The sequence below is a fragment of the Aedes albopictus genome, chromosome 3 (assembly GCF_035046485.1).
Source record: "Aedes albopictus strain Foshan chromosome 3, AalbF5, whole genome shotgun sequence".
Taxonomy (NCBI): domain Eukaryota; kingdom Metazoa; phylum Arthropoda; class Insecta; order Diptera; family Culicidae; genus Aedes; species Aedes albopictus.
The window spans coordinates 255,692,111-255,718,361 of NC_085138.1; the positions used below are offsets into that span (position 1 = coordinate 255,692,111).

At 43.5% G+C, this 26,251-nt stretch overlaps 1 protein-coding gene across 1 annotated transcript in view; it reads right to left on the reverse strand.

The window, feature by feature from the left end:
- Window positions 1-597: 597 nt before the first annotated feature.
- The window catches only part of LOC109422212 (tyrosine-protein kinase receptor), a 251,711-nt gene continuing 226,057 nt past the window's right edge, over window positions 598-26,251 (reverse strand). Inside the window, exons 4-17 of the mRNA XM_029852281.2 lie at window positions 21,857-21,938; window positions 21,633-21,797; window positions 21,409-21,566; window positions 21,180-21,346; window positions 20,931-21,118; window positions 20,705-20,870; window positions 20,350-20,641; window positions 19,692-20,292; window positions 19,530-19,628; window positions 19,256-19,463; window positions 18,977-19,192; window positions 18,846-18,915; window positions 17,856-18,782; window positions 598-17,799 (exon numbers count right to left, since the gene is read on the reverse strand). Of these exons, the coding sequence (XP_029708141.2) occupies window positions 17,263-17,799; window positions 17,856-18,782; window positions 18,846-18,915; window positions 18,977-19,192; window positions 19,256-19,463; window positions 19,530-19,628; window positions 19,692-20,292; window positions 20,350-20,641; window positions 20,705-20,870; window positions 20,931-21,118; window positions 21,180-21,346; window positions 21,409-21,566; window positions 21,633-21,797; window positions 21,857-21,938 (3,876 nt within the window). The 3' untranslated portion in view covers window positions 598-17,262. The remainder of the gene's footprint in view (window positions 17,800-17,855; window positions 18,783-18,845; window positions 18,916-18,976; window positions 19,193-19,255; window positions 19,464-19,529; window positions 19,629-19,691; window positions 20,293-20,349; window positions 20,642-20,704; window positions 20,871-20,930; window positions 21,119-21,179; window positions 21,347-21,408; window positions 21,567-21,632; window positions 21,798-21,856; window positions 21,939-26,251) is intronic.

Below are 26,251 nucleotides of genomic sequence, written 5' to 3' on the forward strand. Positions count from 1 at the left end.
GCAGGCTCGATCTCATTTCGGGCCTTTTCCAAGAAAAGGTAGACGTGCTATAACTTATAAATTTTCAGCCTTTTGTAATTTCAGCCTTATGTTACATGTTCTTGATTTCAGCCTTTCGTATACAGCCTTTTGTGCATTCAGCCTTTTGAAATTCAGCCTTATGTTACAATTTCAGTAAATCTGATGCTCTTTTCAGCGCACTACTTCCGACGTTATGTTTAACGCATAGGATGGGCAGCGGAAGTAAATGAAGTTACTTCCGACATCAATTTGGTGCTAAATCCACAATATCGTGTCATCGGAACGTACGTATAGGCCAATAATGAGCCCAAGGGTGGCAAGTACGTAAATACCTCAACGGCCTAATGTAAGCGTGTGTAGGACAGTGTCATCAAAGGACCCACAGGTTGATTTTGAGTGTAGATGGGTCATTAGGTGCCATGGGGAAGTTACATTCAACCTGACTCACGTCTATCGTCACTCGTTAGGCACATGCTTCTTGCCTTTGTGACCGATCTCTCCTATTACTCCAGATGTATAGCTTTAATCAACAGAGACAATCATCTTTCTTTTCTATTTAGTAGAACTACAACAACAACCGTTTCGTCATTATTATTTATTAGTCTGTATGATAAGATTTCATTTCCATCACTTTTGTTTTATTTTTCATTTTCTGTCGTACATTCCCTCACTTGCTCGCTTATAATCATTCTTCTCGCCTACATTTCTTGATTTTTTTTTTCACTCACGCGTGGTTCTCTCAACAGCGGTTTTCCAACGCGTCAAAACCTATCCTGTATTTCGTTTTTTTTTTTGCTTTGCTGCAGTGTAGTCGAATGGATGAGTTCATTTCTTTTTGCATCGCACTTTTCTATCGGTTTTGTTTTGGGTCTCTTTGTAGTGTTATTTTATGTTGGTTTATTTTCTTTTGTTTTTTTTTATACATAAATATCAATAAATAAATAACATTAATATTTCTTTTCTGTTTTTTTTTTAACTTACACTGTGTTTTTTGCGTGTTTATTTTCACGTTAATTCTTGTCATGACATCGTGTGTGGTTTTTTTTATAGGTTTGTTTCTGTATATACATATATCAATTAAAGCATTCATGTTTTTCACCTCACCTGACTTAAACACTGATTTCAATGTGTTTGTTTGTTTTTTTAAATTTATCTATGGTATTCTTCATTTTATTTCACTTGGCTTCTTTTTCCTAAATGGGATTTTTATTTCCATCATGAAATAACTTAAAAACTGGTGTATTCGATTTTCTAATAAATCGATTTCTAAGAAAATTCTTCTTCCTGCGCATATGGCGTGTATCACGCTTGTGTGCGCCTACATTGCTGCTTTTTGTTTTTCTCGTTTTTTGTGGTTTTCAATACAAAAATAAATTTATTGAAAATTTGGCTAAAATTATCAAAATTTTTACATCCACACCTGCTAGGTGTCGATCGTGTTCTTTTTCAGTTGCTTGTTTGTTAGTGAATTTTTACCAGTAGATATACACAAACGATATCGACATTTTCCGTCAAAACCAGCGCCACATTGTTAATATACTTTTTTAAGAACACGGACACTCTTTGTCCCCGCCCGCTGGAGATGCTTTTAAAGCATATCTGGATCCGGGATAGGCGTCCCCATGTACCGCGGATGTGTTTCTTCATTATTACTTCAATACTTGTGTTGTGTTTCCCATTTTATTTTGGTACAAAATGTGTGGTAACGTATGGCATTTACATCGGATTTTGTTTGTTTTTTTTTTCAGTGTCATTGTGGTTCCCTCAAATAGTTGTTTTATGTTCTATATAAAAATTCCTTTCTCGTCACTTCCGCTCCACCACCGCCGTCTGGCCGGGAAGTTAAGCTCCCGTGTCTCGCTTAGTAAACTGATTATCCTGTACAATTCTATCAAAATTAATTAGCATTTTGTGTACAAAGTTTGCTTTTGTGTTTTTATTTATTTTTTGTTCTCTCTATACTTACCACGGTAGAGGTTAGAGCTAGATTAAATGTGTAAGCATCTTTCTGGTTTCACGTTGGCTTGTTTTACGTTTCAGTGGATGTATGTTTCTGTGGATGCGTATCATGGCATGCTTTGTTTTGAGAATGACTGACAATGACAAATGGGTGGCGTTGTTGACATTTTGTTTCGCTCTTTTTCGTTTATCTTACAATACGCATGCTTTTGCGTGTGTATGAAGGGAGCGTAAATGTTTATGTAATTGTGGTACATGAATTTGTATGGCAATGTTTTTTAATGCATTATTTCTGTTATCCGTACATCACAAAGACACATTGACTATTTTGTTTTAGGGTTATTCGGTTTCTTTTTGCATCCTGCTTTATGTTTTGTCCATTTGCCATTTATTTGCCCTTTGACATTCGGTTTGATGACATTTGTTAGTGTTTGGTATTAAGCCTAACATTCAAGTAGATTATTAGAAAGTGTTTATTTAAATACTGAATGCTTTCGTCGCACTCTTTTGCCAACCAGCGACTTAACATTCATTTAATGAGCGTTTTTAGTGGTTTATGTTTCTTGACAGTTAGTTCGTTGCTTACGATTTATTTGTTTTGGTTTAATAAATTATTTCCACCTTGTTTACATGTATTTTTCTTGTATTTATTAGCAGCTAGGTTTAAATTCTGTTCACTAACCTGAATATATGTGTTTTCCGCATTTCTCTTCTCCAGCTTTGCATTTGTCCTAAATGTAATACTCTTATCTCTTCGGTTGGTTTCTTCTCGGACAACCGGGATTTGATCGCAGTTCACGTAGTTCTGCTTCAGCGCCAGGCTGAGTTTTACTTAACATATACACAAACACTACATAACCCAGTGATTCTGGTTCAGCTACTTGAGCAACTTAGTTGCAATGTATATAACTGGAAGCAAATTTGGAAAATTCCAACAACTAAAACTGCTGTACAGCGGGAAAAATGTTCGTTGCTGGTGACTTAATATGAAGATCATCAAATTGCCATATATTAGGAATTCGAATGATTCAAGATTTATTGGCTAACTACTTAAAAAAAGTCTTTTGGACTAATTGAAACTACTTAAAAAAAGTTGTTGGAATCCTAATACAATAAAACAAAAATCTAAAACTTTGTATTTTTCTTTAGAAATTGCTATAATTGCTTCCTAGTCATCATCAAGTAATGAAATCCGGAAACAAGATCAATTGAGCGCTTTTTTGAAGAATCTTCTTGTTGGATAATGCGTACAGACTGTTAGTAGACTCTATTTCGGAACACTTTTTGAACCATATTGCCTATTTTTGATTAAACCCTAAAAACAGGTTACCGAATTGGAATCCGCTTTAAATGTTCTACTGCGATCCAGAAATCTGTCAAGAAATTTATTGCTAACAATTTTAAATCTTTTCTTAATCATTATTTGGATCCATCTAGAAAATTATCCAGCACTTTCGTTATAGCTCTTCAAAAAATGTTTAGAGCAGGATTTTTTTTACGAATTTTTCGAAAAAAAATATTGCAATTATTTTAGAAATATGCAAAAACCAAATCAGAAATTTTGTGGAATTTCTCCGTTTCTTGCTTTCAAACCTCCGGAGATAAGTTTATGAATTGATACTACTCAAGAGTTCCTGCTGGAATTCTACTTGTTCTATTCACAAAATAAGTTCTTAATTCATTTGAATTTCTGCAGTTTTTCCTTAGCGAAATCTTCAGGAATTTCAACAGGATATTTTTTCTTCAAAAGTTATTAGAGAATTCCTGGCAGTGGTTTATTCGGGTAATCCGTGAGGGACTCTTGAAGAAATTCCCGCTATAATTTTTCTGTGAATTATACCTCAAAAATTCTTCCTTGGTTTGTTTTGGTAATTTCTGAGAGATCACCTCATCTACAGGGAATGTTTCATGTAATTGGATCAAGATTCGGATTTTTCAAGATTTTTTTAGATTTTCATCAAGAAATTAATAAGGGGATTTCTTTAAGAGTTGTGTCAGCGACTTGTTCAGCGATCCCTATGGAGTTTTTAAGAATTTATACAGACATTCTTCCCGACTTCTATCGTAGATTTATTCCAGATTTGTCCCGTGAGTTCTGGAGTTTCTCCCAGATTCATTGAATAATTTCTCTGGAGATTCCTTCGGAAACTTCTGTGGTGATTCTCTCGTGAGTTTTAACAGCCATTGTTTCTTATGTTCTAATTTTCTCTGAAAGTTTTTTTTTTCTTTCAAGAATCACCAAGAAGATTTCTTAGAGAGTTCTACGAAAACCTCCTTTGGAGTTTTCAAGAATTTATACATAAATTCTTCCCAAATCTTTCCCGTTAATTTTTCCAAAATTTTTCTGAAAATTTGATTTCTCCCAGTTTTTTTCAGTAACTTCTCAGGAGATTCTTTCGGAAATTCGTTCGAATTAGAGACATTTCCGCACAGCAAAACTTCGGTACATCGTGTCGAACGACTGCCAAACCAGCTTGCTTGAACTTTCCTTAGAATTTCTTCCGGCTTACCTCTGTCGTCCGAGATTTTTCCAAGAATTTCTCGGAAAATTGCTTCAGAAATTCTTCTGTAGTTGAGACGATCCGATACAGTTTAAAATCGGAGTATCTTGTCTGGCAATTTTTAAGTCAAACGTGAAAAGCTACTCCTGCTTCTGCTTTCTACTTTTTTGAAATACCCTCAGAAACGTTTTTAACCCTCCGTTACCAACCCCCCTAACAAGAGTGCGGAAAAACACTTTTTCGCTATAACTTTTTTTGTTTTTCAATATTTTTCAACATAATTTTGAGACATGAAGCGCATATCCTTCTAGTTTAGGGATTACCCAGGGATTTTTGGAATGACCACCTGGTTCCGGAGTTATTCCGGAATCAAAATGGGTCATTGGAATTGGCCATATTGGAAAAAGTGTATTTTCGATATGAGAACAGTTTAGTTTTTAGACCCAAATGAACTAGAATGATAGAAACATATATCTGGAAGTCCATCCTGGTCACTGGTGCCATTTAACCAGTTTTACGGATGTTCCGGGGAACCGGTTCCGGGTCATTTTTTGAAAATGATTCAATACCATCATACGACAGCTCAAACTTCGTGATTCTTCAAGATACATCATTCTGAACTGGTTTTGTGTTATCCGATATACTTTTGGCCATTATGGAACCGATAAGCGGATTTCACGGGAATTGGTTCCGGTGGTCCCGGAGTCAATTTTTGTAAGATAAATAAACAGCATCATCAAGGAGTTATTCTAGAAATTCCTACTATGATACCTCCCGCAATTCTTCTAGGAATTTCTCTCGAGATTTATATTGTTTTTTTTCATGAATTCTTGGTGAGGTTATTAAAGACAATGCGTCGACCACAAATTACGTAACGCTTTAGGGGGAAGGGTGGAGTACAGCCGAACGTTACGGCCCATACAAAATTGTGAGTATTTTCATACAAAAAAGCTTTACGGAGGGGGGAGGGAATCAGAGAATCTCGATTTTAGTGCTACGTAATAAATAGAGGCTGCACAATCTTCCAGTGATTCTCCGAGAAGTTTCTCAGGCTATTCCTCCAGGAATTCCTTCCGAGATTTTGGCCTTGGATTTCTTCTCATGGGATTCCCTCAAGAACTCGTTTCGGCCTACCTCTAAGAATTGATTGCCTGCGATTCCTTCAGGGACTCTTTCATGGATTTCTCCAGAATAGTTCTAAAGATTCTTCCAGGGATATCTCTAGACATTCCTCCTGGTATATATTCAAAGAACATCTTTTAGGATTCCTCCAAGCATTCCTTATGGGATTTCACAAGAAAATTCTCTAGTAATACCTACTAGTCATTAGAAAAAACACTAGAAGTATCACCCGAGGCATTTCCGAAAATATCCCAGCATGAATGTCAAGAGAAATCTATAGAAGTTTCCCTTCAGGTATCACAGTAAAACTTTCTGGAGGAGTCCTAGCAGGCATTCACAGTAGGAATCGCATGTGGAATCCCAACTGGAGCTCCTGGAGGAATTTCATGGGATTTTTCTTAGATATTCCAGGACACAGTCTGTGTAGTAATTCCTCGTGGAAACACCAAAGCAACTTCTGGAAGAATCGTAGAAAGATTGGCTTGAATCATCTCAAAAGTTTTCGAAGGAACCTCAGGTGAAATTATAAGTAGAAACCCTATATGATTTCCGAGAGGTATTACAGTAAAAAGTTCTGGATGAGTCGTGGGAGGGATTGTTGGAAAAAGTATTGGTTTGAGGAATCCAGCTGGAACTCCTTCAGGAAGGCCAATAGGAGCTCCTGGAGGAATCCCATGAGAAATTTATGGGGGAATCTTTGAATAAAATTTCTGAATAAAAATACCTGGAGAAATCTCCGGAGGAACTTCAGGAAGAATCTTAAGAAAAATCTCTGAAGGAATTCTTAGAAGGATTCAGGGATTTATCATTGTATAAATTTCGGCAGAAGTTTTAGGAGGAATTGCTGAAGGAAACTATGCAGGGCTTTCTAAAGTAACCGCCTCAAGAATTCCCAAAGGAATCCAAAGAAAAATTCCCAGAAAAAATATCTGGATATCTAGAGAAGTTCCTGGAAGAACCGGTAGAGGTATTCTGGAGGAACTTATAGAAAACGTCCTGAAGAATTTCCAGGAGGAAATGCTGAAAAAATCTCATGCAGATTTCCCGGAAATAATCCAGCCAGGATGCCAGGATAAAATTCTATTGGAATCGCTAGAAAAACCATAGGTACCAAAGTCTAAATTCCTGAGAGAGGAATTGTTGGAAGAACCGCAGGAGAAGTTGGTTGATGTATCTTTGGAGGAAGGACAAGAGGAATTTCTGCAGGTATTTCATGAGGACTTTCTGGAAAATCTTTAGGTAAAATCTTTGGAGAAATTATTGAATGATTCCTTGGAAAAATCCCAGAAAGAACAATCGAAGAAATTATGGCAAGAATTCCAGGATGGTTGCCTGGCAGGATCCCAGCAAAAAGCCAAGAGAATGCTCTAGAAGTATTCCTAGCAGTATTTTTGAACTTTCACAATTAGCATTTCTGGAGGAGTCCTAGCAAGAATAGCTAGAAGAACCGCAGGAAGAGTTGTTCGATGAATTCCTGGAGGAATCCCATAAGAAACTAGTGAAGGAATCTCGCGATAAAGTCTCTAAATGAATTCCTAGAGGAATCACCAGAGGAACTTTTTGCAGAATGTTCAAAATATTGCCTTAAATAATCCCAGCAAATATTTCTGAATAAATCCCACAAGAAATCTCTAGAGAAATTCCTAGAAGAACTCCTGAAGGTACTAATGAAAACAAGAGCTTTTGAAGGAGTCCTAGGAGGATTTGTTGGCAGAACTACAGTTGCAATTGCTTAAAAGATCCCAGCTGGAATTCCTGAATAAAATCTCTGAAGACGTTCCTGGAGCAATCACCGGAAGAACTCCTGGAAAAGCTTAGATTTTATCTCAGGATTCCCCCAAAAATTTCTCATGGAAATCCTTCAGAAGCTCTTCTTGATTTTCTTGAAGGAGTTCCAGCTAGATCCTTCAATGCGATTCCTGTTGTGGTTCTTCCAGCAATTTCTCCCAGGACTCATTCAGGAATTCTTACTGTAATACCTAATTCTTCTAGGGTTTTTTTTCTTATAATTTCTCCTGGGGTTCCTTCAAAAACTCTTGGGATGATTCAAGGCAATCTTTCTACGATTCTTCCAGAAGTTCCTTCGGTGTTTCCTCGAGGAATTACTCCAGAAACTTTATCCTGGGATTTCTCCGCTCATTCCGGAAGTTCTGAGCTGGTGCTATTCGACACCCAAACCGCCTGGAGACCAACCGGAATGAACTGAGGAAGGCGACAATCGTAGAAAGAACGAGTTTTCATTCACACGGCCGCAATATCTGTAGAAATTATGTTTCATAACAAATCCGGAAATCAAAACAAAAACAAAAATAGACTTGGCAAATTTCAATGAGCAAAGTGGTGTTGGGTGACGAGTTTGTCGAATTAAAAGTTTACCCCGGTTATTCGACAACAGTCGGTGTCGTATTAGCGGGGTAATACGGTAGCTGGCGCGCAGGTGGGCATGTTTGGGTGGGCGTAGAGGATAGGACCTTACACCCCTGGGACAATCACGTCGATGGGACAGATTCCGAGCTGGAAGCCACCTTGTTGTTGCAAGATTTGGAGCAGCTAATGTCTAAAGGAGGGTTTTGGCTGCAAAATTAGATGTCCAAGGCAAAGGGATACTTGAAAGAGCTGCCACCGAAGGGTTTAGGAACTCAGTCTACGCTGAATTTCGATCGAAAACTTAATTAATTGGCGACCGTAGGGCTGGATGTATTGGGCAATGACGTGTCAAACTTGACTGTTTATGCGGACAGTGGACTAGGCACACCATCTTCAAAATAACAGTTGAACAATATCTCAATGAACAGTGTAGTGACGGTCGTTAAAAATAGTTTGTCCCCACTTTTTTACTAAAGAAATGTACAAATGTTTAAAATTGAATACAGGAAGCTCCTATGCACGAGGTGGCAATATACAAAAACGAAGAATGGTAGACAGTTCCACCCTTGAAAAAGACCAAATACAAAGTGCCGAAACGTCGGGCAGAACAAAACTACGTGACACAATGGTACATAAACTGGTCATGTTATTTGGCTGTAAGTGTTTATTCGAAAACTGGGTCAAATTCTTCGCAATCCAAATCAAATCACATAAATAGGGTAACGAACCACTTCGGCAGCGGTTGGTATTTTGGGCACTCTTTCGCTGTAACTCAATCAATTCCAAACCAATAGACTTGAAATTTTGTACACGGCTAGATACTATACGTATCTCATCGCGTTTCACAAATTGTGACAATTGGTTTAGAATTGGCTGAGTTATAGCAGAAAAATGCCCAAAATAGGACCCCTGCCGAGATGGTTCCACTTCCCTATACAAAGTACGATTGAACAGAAAGTTTTAAATTGAGATGGATGTAACTTTAGAATAACGACGACAATATTTCAATTATTATTTTTCCCCACCAGATCATAGTACACCATCACAGTGCTACGAAGAAATTTTTCTCTGTAGTTGTGAAATATGCAGAAAACCCACGCAAACATTTGCTTGCATCCTCCCCAGGTGAAGGCAGCTGTAAACAAACATTTTACAGACGGTAAAAAGCGAATGATTTGATTACCTGAACAGCTTTTACTGCATTCTGCAGCAGTGAAATCCAACTTTGAAGAACTACAGAGCTTTTGTGGTGCATGAATTCTTCCACAAATTTAATCTGAAATCTTTTGGGAATTTCTGCAGTAATTTTTCGAGAAATTCCTCCAGAATTTTCTCGAAGTATTCATTTAGAAACCCCTTCTCAAATTTCTTCAAAAAATCTACCATCGATTTCTTCCAGAAAGTTTTTCAAGGATTTCTACAGAAATTACTCCAGTGAAGTCTTTCACGAAACCTTCAAATTCCGCCAGAGATTCTTTCGGTGAATCCTTTTAAGAATTATTCCAAAGGTTTCTGTAGAAAATCCATAGAATCATTTCAATTGTGTTCCATGAGTTCCTTTATAAAACTCTGTTTGGTGATTTTTCTTAGAAAATTTTCCATGGACTCCTATGGCAAGTTCCTCAGGGATATTTTTATAATAAAGTCATCCATGCATTGCTAAAGAAATTCCACCACAGTTCCATGAGTTTCCTCAGAAATAGCTTCATGGTTTTCTTCAGAAATCTTTCCTTAAATTCTTCCAGTAGGTCCTTTATGCGATTTATTTTGAAAAAACGATAGTTCTTAATTCATTTAGAAATTTCGCAAATAATTTCTTTAAAACATCTTCCAAAATTTCAATTAAAAATTATTTTAAGAATTTCTAAAGATTATCCTTAAGATTCTTCGAGATAATCTCCTTGGGATTCATAAAAAAGTCATCAAAGTTTTCCTAAGAAATTCTTCTAAGGTTTTCTACAAAAATATCTTCAGAGATTCTTTAAGAACATCTTCTATGGATTCCGTAAAAAATGCACTATGGATATCTTCAGAAATTATTGTAGGATGATTGCAATGAATTTTTCAAAAATTCTTTACGGAAGTTGCCTAATATTTTTTTTGATACTCAACCAACAATCCGTTTAAAGATGTATTCCTGCTGAAACTCGACCTGAGATACCTTCATAGATTCTTCCAGTGTGTCCTTCAGAAAATCCTTCTGAAGGAATCAGAGTTTCTCCAGGGATATATTTCTATAGAGATCCAGAAATTTTACATTTCTGTATTATTTTCCAGCTCTAGATTGATTCATCTCCGCATTCAGAAGTTCTTTCAACGTTTTATTTAGATTACTTTTTCAGCCTGCGGTTTCTTAAGAAAATATTCCGGCATTTCCTTCAAAAATGTGTACATGTATTCACGAACTCCTTCAGAGGTTACCTTGGGAATTTCTTCAAAGATTCTATCTGAAATTAGGCATGTCTCCAGAAATCAACCGCCAGAAAGTTCAGCAGGAATTCCTCCAGAGATTCCTGCAGAAATTCGTACAGCAATTCATACAAACATTCTTTCAGGACATTCACAAGACGCGACGCGAGACAAGACAAATCTTCGGGACAATGTCGGACAATGTCGGACATTGTCCCGAAGATGGGCAACATCGCGCCCGAAACCGGTCGACAGAAAAAATAAATTTTAAACCCTTTGACGATTGTAAGAACGATAAGTGTTTGTCTTGTCTCGCGTCGCGTCTTGTGAATGTCAGTTAGTTCTTACGTTAGCACAAAACATAAAAATGAGTATTCTTTCAGGAGTTCCATTATTTTCCCCAGAAATGCTTCCACCATTCTCTCCAAGAATACCTTAAGGATTTTTCCCAGGGATTCAGAAATTTCTCCAGAAATGTTGCCTAGGATTTTCTACAGCAGTTTCATTGGAAATTTCTCAAGAGATTCTTCGGACTCTTCCAGGATATTTTTAATATGACAAACTTCCAGAAACTCTATTGAAGGATTTCTCCAGGAACTCTACCAAAGCATCCTAAAAAAATTGTCTTGGCGTTCCACCAACCATTTCCCAAGAAGTTGCCTTTGCTATTCCTCCAGGAATATCATAAGAAATAGCTCCTGAGTTTTCTTCAGAAATTTCCCTGGGATTTCTTCAAAAATACCTTCTAAGGTTTTATCTGAATTTTCTTCAACGATTTCTTCATCAACATCTCCACGGGTTCTTTCAGTATGTTAATGGTTTCTTTAGGATTTTTTGCACGGGATTCCTTCGAAGTTCGCCCATGGATTTTTTTTCATAAGATTCCATTTAATCATTTTTTAATAAAATGCTGCGAAAATTTCTCCACGAGTCCCTCCAGGAATTCCTCGAACAAATCCTTTAGATATTTCTGCAGAAGTGTCTACTAAGGATATTTTTAAAATTTCTCCTGTATCAGAAATATCTCTTGGGATTCCTTCAATGGCTCCTCCAGAGATTTTTTTCAGCAATTCTAAATTTAGCATTTTTTAGCAATTCCAATTGAGTTTCTAAATTTAGATTCCCTAAAAGTATTCCAGATGATACCTGTGGAGATTCCAAAAAGTTTTGGAAAATATCTGGAAGGATTTCTTGACTAAAGTCCCTAAAGCAATTTCTGAAGCAAACTGTGGAGAAATTCCTGGAATAATACATGAAGAAATTCGTCGAAATATTTGTGATAGAATCCCTAAAAGAACTTCTGAAGAAATATCTGTGAATTTCTGAGGGACACTTTCGAAGTATTTCTGAAAGAATCCCTGGTGATTTTTTTAAAGAAAATCCTGTACAATTTCACTACGTTTCACATTCACCATGGCACCTTAAAACAATACTGCGAGCGACCGGTGGCGAACCAAGATCCTTGTGATTGTCAGGCTCTCATACTAACACGCATTCGACAAGAGCTTACCATTTTTATTGTCGTCATCACCACGCACGGTTTTTACCCAGACAACCAGTTATCGTATAAGATGTTGTATAAGATGATAAAGTGGAGGCCATATGCGTGCATGCCTCCATTTAGGCGCATGTAAGATGCACGCATATCGCCTCCACTTCGACATCTTATGCAACATCTAATACGATCACTGGCTGACTGGGTAGTGTGGCAGTGTTGCCAGATTTAAACTTATCCACTTTTACCGAATATGACAGATAAATGATAATATTTTATCGGAATTTCGTATTTTTTTGCAAAATTTTGGTAAAAATCCATTACCGAACGCTCAGCAATTGAGATTTCTATAATTAAAAATACCGAACGCGACAAGCTGTATCCCTATAATGAACGTTAAATGAAATCCAAGAATACCTAGGAGAAAACATTACATAACCTGGTGAACATTTTTCCCGATGTCAGCAGCCTTAAACAAAACCAAATCCAATTCAAAAGCACTATTCTCTTGTCTATTCTCTTCTGCTTACACGTTGCATCTGAATAAATATTGAGCAAACATTATTATTTTAAATCTTTTTCCAACCGATTCCGCTAGCAATCGTTTTTTAAATTATCATCGGATTACTTTTAGAATTAACTATCCACCATACTTGGCGATTGCTCACACTTAACGTAAGGTAAAGCTATTCATTTCCTCTTATTTCTGTAACAACGTATGCATACAATGAGTAGCGACAATAATTCCAGCAGCAATAAACGTCAAAATCTTACTTTTATCCAAAAACACAAATCAGGCATTATGAGCGTTTTAGTTTTCTCTCCTACTCATCCGATTAATACCTACTCTTGTTTGCGCCTTTCGAAACAAAAAATTGAGCACAGTTCCGAAACAATAGTGATTCAACCATGGATCCAAATTCTCTCGCGCTCTCACACGCACGCACACATTCACATCCATCCGTCCATTCTCGTTCTTGCTGCGAGCGTTCTTGTTTCGTCTTGATCTGAATCCGCATGCATGGGAACCCAGAAACCAATCCGTGTTTTGCGTTCATCAGTAGGTATTGTAGCACCTCAGTCATTGGATGTCATTCTGCTTCTTGGTTTTGGGCTGATGTATTCTTCGCGGTTTGGTTATGCTTCGTATCCATTTCACTTCTACCACCGTTACCACTGCAGCACATTGTAGCGCATTGTAGTGTGTTAGCGTTCTTATTCTGTTCTTGTTTTGTTTTTCGACAATTTCACCTATATGTACACTAGTTTTCGTTACGAAATACCTTGTTAAATTAGTGATGCCACCAATAGTTTATAATCATGATTATTATTAACCTGCCTAGTTATGCTCTCGTTTTTCTTCTCTCTTTACAATCAGTTTTACCCTATCGATAATTCCACACGAGCATGTTCTTGACACATTTCATGCAGCTGTTTGTTTCCTATTTGGGGAAACGGTTTTGACATTTCAAAATAATGTGTTCGTGTTGCCAGAGGCAGATGTTTAGTTTGAATTCTTTGAAACCCATTGTTGTTTATTCGTATCTTCTTTCTTGAGCTGGTGAAGTGTTTTCTGGAATGGAGTTCTCAGTCACTCTTTTATTTCAGCAAAAGTTAGCGTCCTACGTAGTCCTAAGCAGAGTTCTTTTTCAATATTTCATCTAAATTGAGGTGATGGTGGACTGTGAAGGATGCTCGGAATGATTCCACATCCGTTGCGTAGGCATTGAGGAGGGAAACTGTCGAAGAATTGACTGCCAAAACAAGACATGACAGGAGAAGGTCAGCAGAGAGCAGAGAGAACCAGCCGAAGGAGAAGAACGCCAAGAAGCAGGCTCGCACCCGGAAAAACGACAACGAGTTTGACAAATCTTGCTTCAACGAAGGTGCGATCACTAGAAGAGAAGCAGAAGCAACAGTAAGAAGACTTGGATGCAGCAATGCAGCTGCGTAGGAAGAAAAACGAGGATGCGACGTGAGTTCGAGCAGCGAATGATGGAATTGAAGTACTGAGGAAAAACAGGAATAAAGGACATGGCAAGCGTTGATACTCCAAGAAGAAGGAGCAGATTCAGTGGCTAAAGATGAGCCAGGAGTCATGCGAGATGTAAATGGCGGCCATGGATGAATAGTTGGCGAAACTTTCGTATCAAAGGTCAAAACCGAAAATTGTCAAGAAGGTGTCGCGAACGGGTTCTTCCGGCAAAATCAATTATAACGTGAGAAAGCTAACGTGACACTATGAGAGCACCGAAGCATAACACGAGAACGACGAAACTTCGACGATTCCGATCTGTCAAGCCAGAGTTCGGAAATAAGAGTAAGGAAAAGTGTTCCGAGAAAGTAAGACGTCCAAGAACGCGACGAGTGTCAGCCACTAAAGACTAGGGGTAACAAAAGACCAAATCATCAAAGTCCTAGCTGGCCGCAAGGAAGGAATTAACATACAAACTCCCAACATTCACCGGCAAACCGGCACAGTGACCCGTTTTCTACACGACCAACAAAGCGTCCAGCCATAAGAACTTGATGGCAATTTAAGAAGCCCCAGTTACTGTTTCACGAAACCATCTCACATGCCATTGCATTACTGCCGCCCAGAGCAACTGCTTCAAAGCCTTCTGGACAAGGCGAATCAGCTGGAACCTCCGAAGCAGAGTAATTTGAGGAGTTTTGTTCCATTTGGAAACACGATGAAGCAACTATGCGGCCTTCTGGAGGCAGCGGATCTACGGCAATACCTCGTCAACCCGCTACTGATAAAGTCTCTGGTTGCCAAGCTGCCGGATCAGGAACAACGCTGCGGACGTTGACAGAATTCCTGATGGACGTCGGGACAGACGCCTGTGAAGTCAGTCCACAGTCGTCGTCGAAAGCAGTTCCCCAAAAAAAGCCGAAAGATGAAGCCGAAGGAGAAAGCTGGACTGTACTGTCACAGCGAAGCCAGCGGTTCTGCTGCAAACGCAAGCGAAAAGAGGAAACCGTGCAAGATGTATCGGTTAACCCTCGAGCAATCGCGTCTTCAAGCATCTTCAGCGACACCACGCTCAAGCTGTGTACCCCAAAGGTGCATTTTTCATGTTGCGTGTACTCAGTATACGACGTGACCGCTCTTGGGTTAATGGACACTGTGGTGATTTAAAGAAGTTGCGATACGCTGAGTACTTGAAGCTGGTGACCCGTGAGCAGTTGCGCCATGTCTGCCTCATCGGGCATGGTGGGCAGAGCAAGTTCGAAATCCGCTGCAACCTCGGTCATTTTCGAGAGTTCCGAGCTCCGAGAGTTACTGTGACATCCGAAGAGTTCCAAGAGAAGAAACGATTTCCGTACGGGCGTTCCTGGTGCTTCCGTCGCGGTGGTGCAGAAAAGGCTTGCCGGCAGTCTGAGCGCGATCACAATACAAGAGCGATTGGACATCCGGTGGACGGGAAACATTTCGAGAGTGGAATATTCCCATACAGAAAGCCTGTGTGCGTCGCAACAGGCAGCAAGATGTTGTTACACATGTTTCATAAGGTCGGTAAGTTGATGCTGCCACATCAAAAGTTGTATCGCAGCAGCTCACGGAACAATACAAACATATGCGAGGGTTGCCCATCAACTCGTACGATGGACAGTTACTGGTTAAGGCGAACAACAGCAACTTGTTCACGCCGGTAGAAGCAAAGATGAATACGCCTATGGTACCGATTGTAGTTCGTATCAAAATGGGATAACCAACGAGGACCTGCAACAGCTGCTCAAAAGTCACTACGCGCTGAAAGGGTTACTGGTGACTATTCCGCAGGAAACAGCAAAAGAGAAATACTGGAACGAACCATCAAGCGCGTTGCCGATCGCTTCGAAACAGGTTTGCTGTGGAAAATGGAGAATCTACCATTTCTGGACAGCTACCCAATGGCGCTTCGTTTAACCCTAGTAAGATGTTAGGGTCAATATGATCTAGACAGGCACGCTGAATGAGCACTACGCCCTCGTGGTGCGAAAAACCTTACATCTTAGGAGGGATAAGGAAGCAGCTGGAAAAGCACCCGAAGCTGAAAGGGAACGTCCGCAAGCAAATCGATGAGTACCAAAAGAAGGAATACTTACATCTTGCTAGAAGCCTCACACGAACTGGCTGGAATTCCCTCCGACCCAACGTGGTACCGTCGAAACTCGAAGAAGTCCGATGAAGTTCGTCTTGTCTAGGATGCGGCAGTGGCAGTACAGAGAGTTGCCCTAGCCTCACAGCTGATAACAGGCTCGGATATGCTGGCTCAACTGGTCAAAGTGTTCTCTGGCTTTTGCGAATTACGGATCGCCTTCGGTGGGGATTTGAAAGAGATGTTCCACCAGCTGCAGATTCGCGAGGACAAGCAGAAACAACGTTTCGTCTTCCGAAAGGACCCGATGAACCGCGCCGAATCAACCTAATGGTTATTTCGACACTTTGGTCGACAAGATCCCAAACGGCGAAGAATTCGGCGTCCAATATCCCGCGTTGGTACCATAATACGTGAACATTACGTTGATTACTACTTCGACAGCGTCGACATCGAATTAGAGGCAGTGAACCAGTGAAGCTAGCGCAGGAAGTCCGGTTTGTCAACAAAATGGACGGGTTCAAAATGTTGAACTGGGTGCCCAACTCGCCGGAAGAACCACGAAGCCGGTGATACCGGTGCATTTCAGATGAAACAAACAGATGGCGAAGGAGAGTCCTGGGTGTATTCTGGAATACAAACCCGAACCAGTTCACGTTCTCCACAATGAACCGCTACGAGTTGATGCCGCACCTGTACGAGGCTAAGCGGCCGACGAAAAGGATCGTAGCAAGTTGCGTCATGGGCTTCTTCAATCCTTGCTGTTACCGTTCGTTATCCACGCCAAAATCGTCGTCCAGCTTCTGTGGCATTCTAGCTGCAACTCGGACTAAGAAATCGACAGAAATTCCTTGGATTTGTGGAAGTGCTGGACGAGTTTGCAGCCGGAGGTCGTAATCATCCGGCTATATCGGCGACGCCAAGTCAAAAATCTTCATCGTTGCCAACGAACACGGATACGGGTGTGTAGCATACCTGCAAGTGGTCATCGACGGAAGCGTCCACTGCAGCTTGTTGATGCCTCGGACTTACGTGGTACTGATTAAACGTCAATCCACCCCTCGACTAGAGTTTATGGAAGCTGTACTGAAAGCTTGTTAGGTTGAAGAAGTAGTTCGTAGATGCGCAGACTGGTAAGAGCGATGAGTTGAACTGCGGAAGCGAGCATCTACACCAAACAATCTCCCAGATTCTTATAAAGATCACTGTAACCGATTCCCACAACTCCTAAAAATTCTTCGTCCCATGAACCCCTACATTCCAGAAAACACCTCACCCTCCCTTATCGCATCCCTCCCACACCTTAACAGCTTATCTCCGAATGGTTCTCATTGTTGATGTACCGATCGCTGAACGTCTGGATGGTGAACGCCGTCGGCCGGTTGTCGCTCTTGTCACTCCCGCTGCTATTACTGTGATGGTGGCTACCGCCTCCACCGACCCCAATGCTTCCTCCTCCACCACCGTTACCCCGCCCGCCAGCCAGCTTCTCGCCTATGTCGCCATTGTTCAGCGCATTGGCGCTCATCATCCGGATGTTGGCGTACGACGTTCCTCCTACCAACCCGCTTTGCTGCTTGTTCAACGTCGACGGGTCCAGCGTGATTGGCGGAGGTATGCTACCGAGCAGCTTGGCCGTTTCAATCTGCTCCAGCGACGGGGTCGACGGCAGCACACCGTTACCGTTCGGGTTCCCACTCAGCCCATTGCAGTGCGGCACCATACCATTCAGCGGACCGCCGGTTCCAATCGAGTTCGTCATCGGAGTGCTGAACGAAATGGGCGGTTGTATACTGGTTGGCGTCTGCTGTGGCGTATCCAGCGAGATCAGCTTGTCGACCTGGAATGGAAGAATCGGTTATTTGAGGGACGAAATGCGGTGAGAAAGGTGTTTACCACTGGACAGGGAACTTCCAAGGTGCCGTTCTCGGTGACCAACATGGTCGTATCCTGGGTTGGCATGGTAGCTGCCATAGTCGCCACCGCTGGATGTTCTAGGATGAAAGAAGTCTCCCAGGAGTTTCCGTCTTGATGTTGCGACTGAGGGCCGTTCATCATCCTTGGGGACGCGGTTTTCGGAGCAGTGCAGGTGACCATGGTGTCCGGAATGGTGACACCGGTGGCTTCGCTGAGCAACCGTTCAGCTACGCTTCTCGGTCCCGGAAGCGGTATGAGATAGTCCGACGAATTGGGAACTTGCAGGCAGAAGTCGTCGTTTCCAGGCGGACGCATTATGGTTGTGTCACGCTCGTTGGATGGCGGCCGGAAGAAGCTCGGCAGTGGAGCGTTCATCACCTCTGGATCCTGGGTACAGGTGGTCAGTCGTTCCAGCAGGTTCGAGAAAGTTGGCCGCTCCTCGGGCGTAGGGTTCCAGCAGTCGGCCATGATGCGGTAGATGGCGTTAGGGCAACCAGGAGGAGCATCGAGGCGACCTCCGCCGGTGACCAGTTGCATCACATCGCGGTTCGGCAGTCCGGTGTAGGGCATCAGACCCAAGCTGAATACCTCCCAAAGAAGCACACCGAACGACCACACATCAGTCTTTGAGGTGAATATGCCGTCCAGGAAGGCTTCCGGAGGCATCCACTTTATTGGCAGCATCGCTTTACCACCTTTCCGGTAGTAGTCGGAACGGTAGATGTCGCGAGCCATACCGAAGTCGGCAATCTTGACGACCCGGCCGGGGCCCTTACTGCTAAGCAGACAATTCCGTGCGGCAATATCGCGATGGATGAAGCGTTTGCTCTCCATGTAACGGCAACCCTTGGCCACATCCAGGGCGCAAAAGATAAGATCCTTCATCGTGAGAGGAGATGGACGTTCCTGTGGAAAAAGAAAGAATAATAGAAGGGTTGTGCGAAAGAGAAGAGTAGGTGTAAAACTTACAGGTTTATTGCGACCTTCCCGAAGGAAGTTCTTCAAATCACCACCAGCGAGTAGCTCAAGGACAATGAACCTGCAAAGAGACATTGGATTAGATCTGATAGCAAGCCTATCTTTAACAATTCGACGCAAACCTCGGGTGACGATCAAAGCAGACACCTATCAGGTGCACGATGTTTGGATGGTTAAACTTAGCCATGATGGCAGCCTCCATGAGGAAATCAGACTCTGCTTGACCAGTGGACATCTCCGGTAGAGTCTTCACCGCCACAGGCATCTCCACTGCATCTCCGTCACGATGTCGGTACAAGCCTTGGTAGACCTCACCGAAAGCTCCTTGTCCAAGGGCCCTAGAAATACATAACATGAAGGTTAGAAGAACGATTCCTTGGATCAACCTCTTGGAAACTCACTTCACAAGCCGCAAGCTCTCGCGTGCCACCTGGGGCAAACTCTTAACGTCGACGTTCCCATTCAGAATGCCATCACAACCGTAGTTAGGATTGAAGTTGGTCAGTCCAGTGTCGTCCGCGGTGGTCCGCAATCGACTCAACTGTAGATCCTGCTCGAGCAACATTTTGTGCCGGAGAGCAGCTTGACGTTTACGTTGATAGCGGTTATCTATGGGTAGGAATATAAGTAAGGATTATGCAACATGATGCACCTTGACCCTCACAGGGTACTTACATAAGATGAGTATTAGACCAGCCAGAGCTGCACATAAAAATAGCACAACGGCTACAAAGAACATGATAAGGTACTTCATATCATACTTTTCAGCTTGTACTAGAAAAGAGATAGAAAAAACTCAGTTATGATGTATATAACCAAGTCTTCGAAGTTTCTTACTTTCACAAGCAGTATAGTTATCAGGTTTGAGCGTCCAGCCATCTGGACAGATACATCCCACTGTAAAACGGTACTCATCGAGCGCCACGCAACGATAATCGCATCCACATCCCTCTATAGCCGGTATAATAAGAACCGCCCCATGGCCACTGTTTGTTCCAGAATGTTCCATTGATAACTCCGGTACGTTCCTCTTGGAGGCCAAAAAAGAGCTACCACCCTGTCCATTCGTTGAGTTGATCATCGTATCGCCACCGGAGTAACCTCCGCCACCACCACCAGTATCGCAACCCCCACCACCTCCACCGAAGCCTCCCTGACCATGGGTTCCCCGTGGTTGGTAGCAAGGAACTCCTCCACGACCTCCTTCCAAAAGAGAAGCCCCATAGTTGGGATCCAACGCCATGTCGGCCTGCGCTCGCCAGCCTCCTCCAGGTCCAGCATGTCGTGCCGCTTCTGAATGAGCTGTCCCGGAAACGTCTTTCTTCCCAGGGATAAACTTTTTTCCATGCTGAATATCTTCGTCTAGATATCGACCTACTCCAAGACCACCTCCTCCACCTGCTACTAGTAGTGGAACGGCTGTGTTGGCCGAATTGAGCTGTGAAATACAAATCAATAAGACTCAGTCCTTAATACACAAGTCATGGCCACTTACCAAAAATACATAGGTTCCTCCACCGCCACCACCTGCTCCGTCCTCAATCACTGTATTCTTCACCTGGTGGGTCTTCGAGAAGAACAGATCGTTCGGGTATTGCTTATTCTTGGGCTCGCAAGTCTCGTCCCGCAGTCCCATCGATTTGATGCAAGCATGCTCGCCGCTCTGGCCCACCAAAATGTAGATCTCCTCATCTTTGTGGAGCTCCAGCACGCTCAACACCATCGCACCTCTGGACGACCCCACCCCACCTGATCCGAGACCTCCACCGGCACCCTTCGCAATGATCCTGCAGAACAGTAGGAGTTTTAAGACTTTAACGTTACAAACACGCATCTCTGAAATCACTCACGTGTAGTAGCCCTCGTTGGGGACCTTCCACGCCTGGATGCCCTTGAACGGTAGACTGTCTATCACGTGGATGGCGTTCAACGCTTCGGTGTTGTTGTACGACGCCAAACAATCGGACGGAGTCGGTCCTTGCTGCCCTTTCGCACCGCACGTATTGAGCTCGATATCTGCAAACAGTTTCCAGTAAAAATCAAAAACGATCATGGAAAGCTGAGACCAGAACCTACATGACTTCCCGACAAAATCTTTGTGAGGCTGTTTGATCCCTCCGATTCGCGGGTCCCAATAATTGTACCCGTCCAGATGCTCGGCCGGTATGTTGAGCCCAAAGCATTCTGGACTCAACGAGAAGTCATCGATGGCAACATCCGAGTAGATCCGCATGCCCATGCGTGCTTCGAATTGTAGGTAGTATCTGTGGTGGAATACGGTAACAGTCAAGCTTCTACATTGTCAAGCTTCAACATGAGTTATACTTAGTAGTGATGTTCGGTAGAATGATGTCAACCCGCTGCCAATCATCACCAAGGTTCTTGGAACTCCACCAAAGGGTCGTTGTGACGTTTTCCTTCTCCTTGATTTCCACACTGGACAGATTTATGCTTCCCGGGTTCATTCCGAACTGATGGACGTAGAAGCGGACCTGAGAAATTACCCACACGTTAGGACTTCATAACCTAAGTTGGACATCCCACAATATCTTACCACACAGGAGTTTCGAAAGGGCGAGGAAGCATTCGTGTGCACCAGAGGAGGAGGATTGAAGATGACACTGTTCATAATCGCGTTGCTCGCCAATCCAACCAATGTCTTCTTCTCGCTATCGTTCGCATGCTGGTTCATGTTGACGAACATGTAGTATCCTGAAAGGTTCAACAATAGTAAGGTCAATAACCTAAAAAATCATATCTTCACTGCACAGTATTTACCTGTTGTGTTGCTCTGTTGCCAGAACGTGTGATCAAAATCCGGTCCGGTCTTTTCGGTTGGCGTAGGTCCCGAATGACGTGCCCAGGATAAAATGGCGTTGCCATAGTTTTGCCAGCCGCACCAGTTGCTCTCGAAGTCGCAACGGCCTCCGAAAGGGATTTTGTCTGCAAAGGTCAAGATTGGTTAGTTCACGACTAAAACAACACTGCTCATTGATACTTACCACAATTGAGCGTTTCGTCTTCTTCCTCGTCGCAATCAACAGTGATATCACAAATCTTCGGAGTCTTGATGCAAACCGGCAACTGGAAAGCAAAAAATAAGCTCATGAGTTCTGCGCAAGGTTTCTGGTAATGAAATGTTGTAAAAGAATAAAAGGTCAAGCCAAACAAATTTTGATTTTCTGGATGTGTACAGACCAATTTCAAGGTCTTACAAAGTTTCAGACATTAACTCGGACCATCAAAATTGATGAATACCAAACATCCACTCGTTTCAATACATATTATGTCAGCCAAAGGGATTACTGCACAGTGCCTCAAAAGGTAAGAGAGAAGAAGATAGGAGAGACCAACGGACCTGTTGATGTCAATAGTGTACGGGAGTTTATCATACAACAGAAGCAACAACCGCTCAGCGACAAAAACGCAGTAGTATTTAGTTGGTTTGGCGAGGAATACAAATAAGTGTCAATCAAGGTGACGAATGAGAAGAATTCTGCCAGGAGTTGAATGCCATAAGCACCCGGATCAATAAAAGACTGTACAGGATGGCAAGAGCAAAAGATAAACGAAACCCAGCAACAAAAAATGGTAGTGCGAATAGTGTGGGGAAAGCACAGGAATGTATGGATCGAAACAATATGCAGAAGTTTTCACTGCGAAGGAAGATTGCTAACAAACAAAACAATTGTTATAATGAGATGGAACAACCAGTTCGAAGATTTATTTAATCGACAAAGGTGTAGCAAAGGACAGGGCTAAGATAGTTGAACCTGATTCGGCTTCCGGCGGCGAATGCTAAAGCGTTTATGAGTGTTGGAAAGCTTGATGTGCGTTGCCCGGGTTTCTCGTTGCTCAGTTATCAGTTGCCGAAGGCTTGTTTCAGGTGTTTCTAATCGGGAAACAGGTGTCTTCAACCGGGACACAAGTCGTAGGACTGAAAAGGCCCTGACAGGAGCAAGCTGTGTAGCGTTGCTGTCAGTTCCACTCCCTTTATCGACTCGCCGTATACCACGAAGATAATATCATCGGCAAAGCCGACCAGCTTTATGCCCAGTTTAATTTTGAGTCTCAATACGCCATCATACGCCGCGTTCCATAGTACTGGGCCCATGATGGACCCTCGAGGTACCCTCGCGGTGATGTAGCTCTTATCGCCTTCTTCGGTGTCGTAGATTAGCACCCTATTCTGGAAGTAGCTCTCCAGAATGCGGCATAGGCTAACCGGGACTCCTAGGTGGTGTATGGCGTATCCACCATCGCCCAGCTAACGCTGTTGAACGCATTCTTTACGTATAGTGTGACGACCCTAATGGCGTCCACCGTCGTTCGGCCCTTCCGGAAGCCGAACTGGTTACACCGTTCAACACTAAATATTGTTGTGGCATGAAAAAATAGAACAGGGGTTTGGGACCCTGGGGTGACGCCTACAGGATCGTTATGGCCAAGATGAGAGGTGTGATGGCTCCTACAGAACAACCTCCAGATATGTTGGAGGGGATCATTGGAGGACTTTTTCCGCGTCATGATCCTATTCCTTGGCCTCCTTTCGTAGGACAGCCGGGGACTGGGGCTGGCGATGAGGAGAGGGTCACCGATGTGGAACTTGCGGGGATAGCTAAGTCCCTTAGCGTAGGTAAGGCCCCAGGTCCGGACGGAGTTCAGAACCTGGCCTTAAAAGTAGCTATTGCAGAGGCTCACGAGATGTTCAGGTCTGCTATGCAGAAATGCCTACACGAGGGAGTTTTCCCAGAAGCTTGGAAGAGGCAGAGCCTGGTACTATTGCCAAACGCGGGGAAACCACCCGGAGACCCGTCGGCATATAGACCAATATGCTTGATTGACACGGCGGGGAAGATGCTCGAAAAGATCATCCCCAATAGAATGTCGAGGTTCACCGAGGGCGAAAATGGTCTTTCGAGTAACCAGTACGGCTTCCGGAAGGGGAGGTCCACCGTAGACGCTATCTTGTCGGTTACAAAAACCGCCGAGAAAGCACTCGAGCCTAAGAGGAGAGGAATTCGCTTTTGCGCGGTAGTGACTCTGGATGTAAGGAATGCGTTTAATAGCACCAGCTGGTCTGCTATTGCCGATGCGCTCTTGCGTCTGGGGATACTTTCAGAATCGTGTACTAGTCTACGACACGGAGGTGGGTCGGAAGTGCTTTCACATAACCTAGGAGCCCCGCAAGGTTCCATCCTGGGTCCGGTGTTATGGAATGTCATGTACGACGAGGTGTTGAGGTTAGAGTGCCCAGTGGGAGTGGAGATGGTCGGATTTTCCGACGACATTACGCTCGAAGTCTACGGTGAAACGATCGAGGAGGTGAAGTTGACTACCGACCACTCGATCAAGGTTGTGGAGGCGTGGATGCGATCCAGGAAACTGGAGCTGGCTCAACACAAGACAGAGGTGACGGTTGGTAACAACAGAAAGTCGGAGCAGCAGACGGAGATCAGTGTAGGAGAGTGCACTATCCTGTCAAAGCGCTCCGTCAAACACTTGGGCGTGATGATCGACGATAAGCTTACCTTCGGTAGCCACGTCGATTATGCCTGTAAAAGAGCCTCCACAGCTATTGCGGCACTGTCCCGGATGATGTCCAATAGCTCAGCGGTGTACGCCAGTAAGCGCAAGCTTCTGGCTAGTGTTGCTACGTCCATACTTAGGTATGGCGGCCCGGCGTGGGGTACCGCGCTAAGTACTGAATGCTACCGACGGAAGCTGGAAAGTACTTACAGGCTTATGTGCCTGCGGGTTGCGAGCGCGTACCGTACCATGTCACACGACGCTCTCTGCGTCATTACTGGTATGGTGCCTATCAGCATTCTTATCAGTGAGGACATGGAGTGCTTCGAAATGCGCAGCACAAGAGGCATACGCAGGACTGCCAGGATGGCCTCTATGGTCAAATGGCAGCGCGCGTGGGACAGTTCCACCAAAGGAAGGTGGACCCATAGGTTGATACCGAGGGTAGATAGTTGTATTAATAGGCGCCATGGGGAAGTTACATTCCCCCTGACACAGGTCCTTACAGGTCATGGTTGCTTCCGACAGTATCTACACCGTTTCGGGCATGCGGATTCTCCCGAATGCCCAGCGTGCAATGGTTTAGAGGAAACGGCGGAACACGTTTTGTTCATGTGCCCGCGGTTTCGCACAATGCGTGACCGCATGCTTGCCACATGCGGGGAGGACACAAACCCGGACAACTTGGCCCAGAGGATGTGTAGGGATGAGTTTGGCTGGAACGCCGTTTCAACGGCTATCACCCATATCGTCTGGGAACTACAGTGGAGGTGGCGCGTGGACTCGGAGAGTGGCTAGTCCAGATGCAGCACAAGAGGTGGTCCAGGGGTTCGGAGTCGGCTTCGTAGGTCATACCGGTGCCCTGCGGTCGAGATCGACCCTTACAGCGAATAAGTGGCCGCTGAGAGGAAGTCCCGGTAGCGGTGCTGTCGTGGCGTCGGTCTTCTAAGTTGGATCCAAGCCCGCGGTTGGAAAGGGGTCCCCGGCAAGGGTCGGGGAAGGTGGAGACCCTGCTGTCAGCAACCTTCTGGTGCAGCTGATAGGGTCTGAAGGGTAGTGATTCCCTTACATTCAGCAGGTCAGATCGGGTTGCACGTGGGCATCAGTTCTTGATGTCTGCAAAGCAGCTGGGCGCGGGCGGGGTTGACCCTGCCCTCCTTGAGGACCATTCGGGAAACTGGCTAAGCGCCAGCATGCTATCGTGATGGGCTCTCTAAAGCGAGTCGTCGATGTTCGTTGCTGCAGGCTATGCAGCTAACCTTGAGGGTACGATGTGTACTAACCCCTCTCTGAAGCAATGTCTTCTTGGTGGTTCAGGAGAGACGAAGAGTTTGGCGACCAAAGGAATGTGTTTAGACACCGACACGTTCAATGCTTCCAGTGAGCTATTTGCTCTTTGAAGGAAGCACGACACTAGACAACGGACTAGCATGCAACGCCCAGTGGCACAGCCGAAAACTTTTCCTGACAGCTGCGGCGGGAATCGAACCCGCGCTCCTTAGCACGATGCGACTAAAGGCTTGGTGACCTTAGCCGCACGACCACGAAGCCACCACAGGCTGGGCACAGTTTAGGCTGGATATAACGGTCCAGATAATGTGTGACATCCGTCAAGTGTTTCATAAATGCTGTGAATACAATGTGCCCATGACTAAACTGGAACGATTGATCAAGGCGAAGATGAATTCCTATAGAATTCCTATCGATGGTTTTGTAATCGAGGCAGTTGAAGAATTCGTGTCATTGGGCTCCTTTGTGACCGCCGACAACAACACCAGGAGAGAGATCCAGAGACGCATTGTGGTAGGAAATGAAGATTACTTTGAATGGTTCTGAACTCTAAAAAAATCACCATCGCACAAATTCAA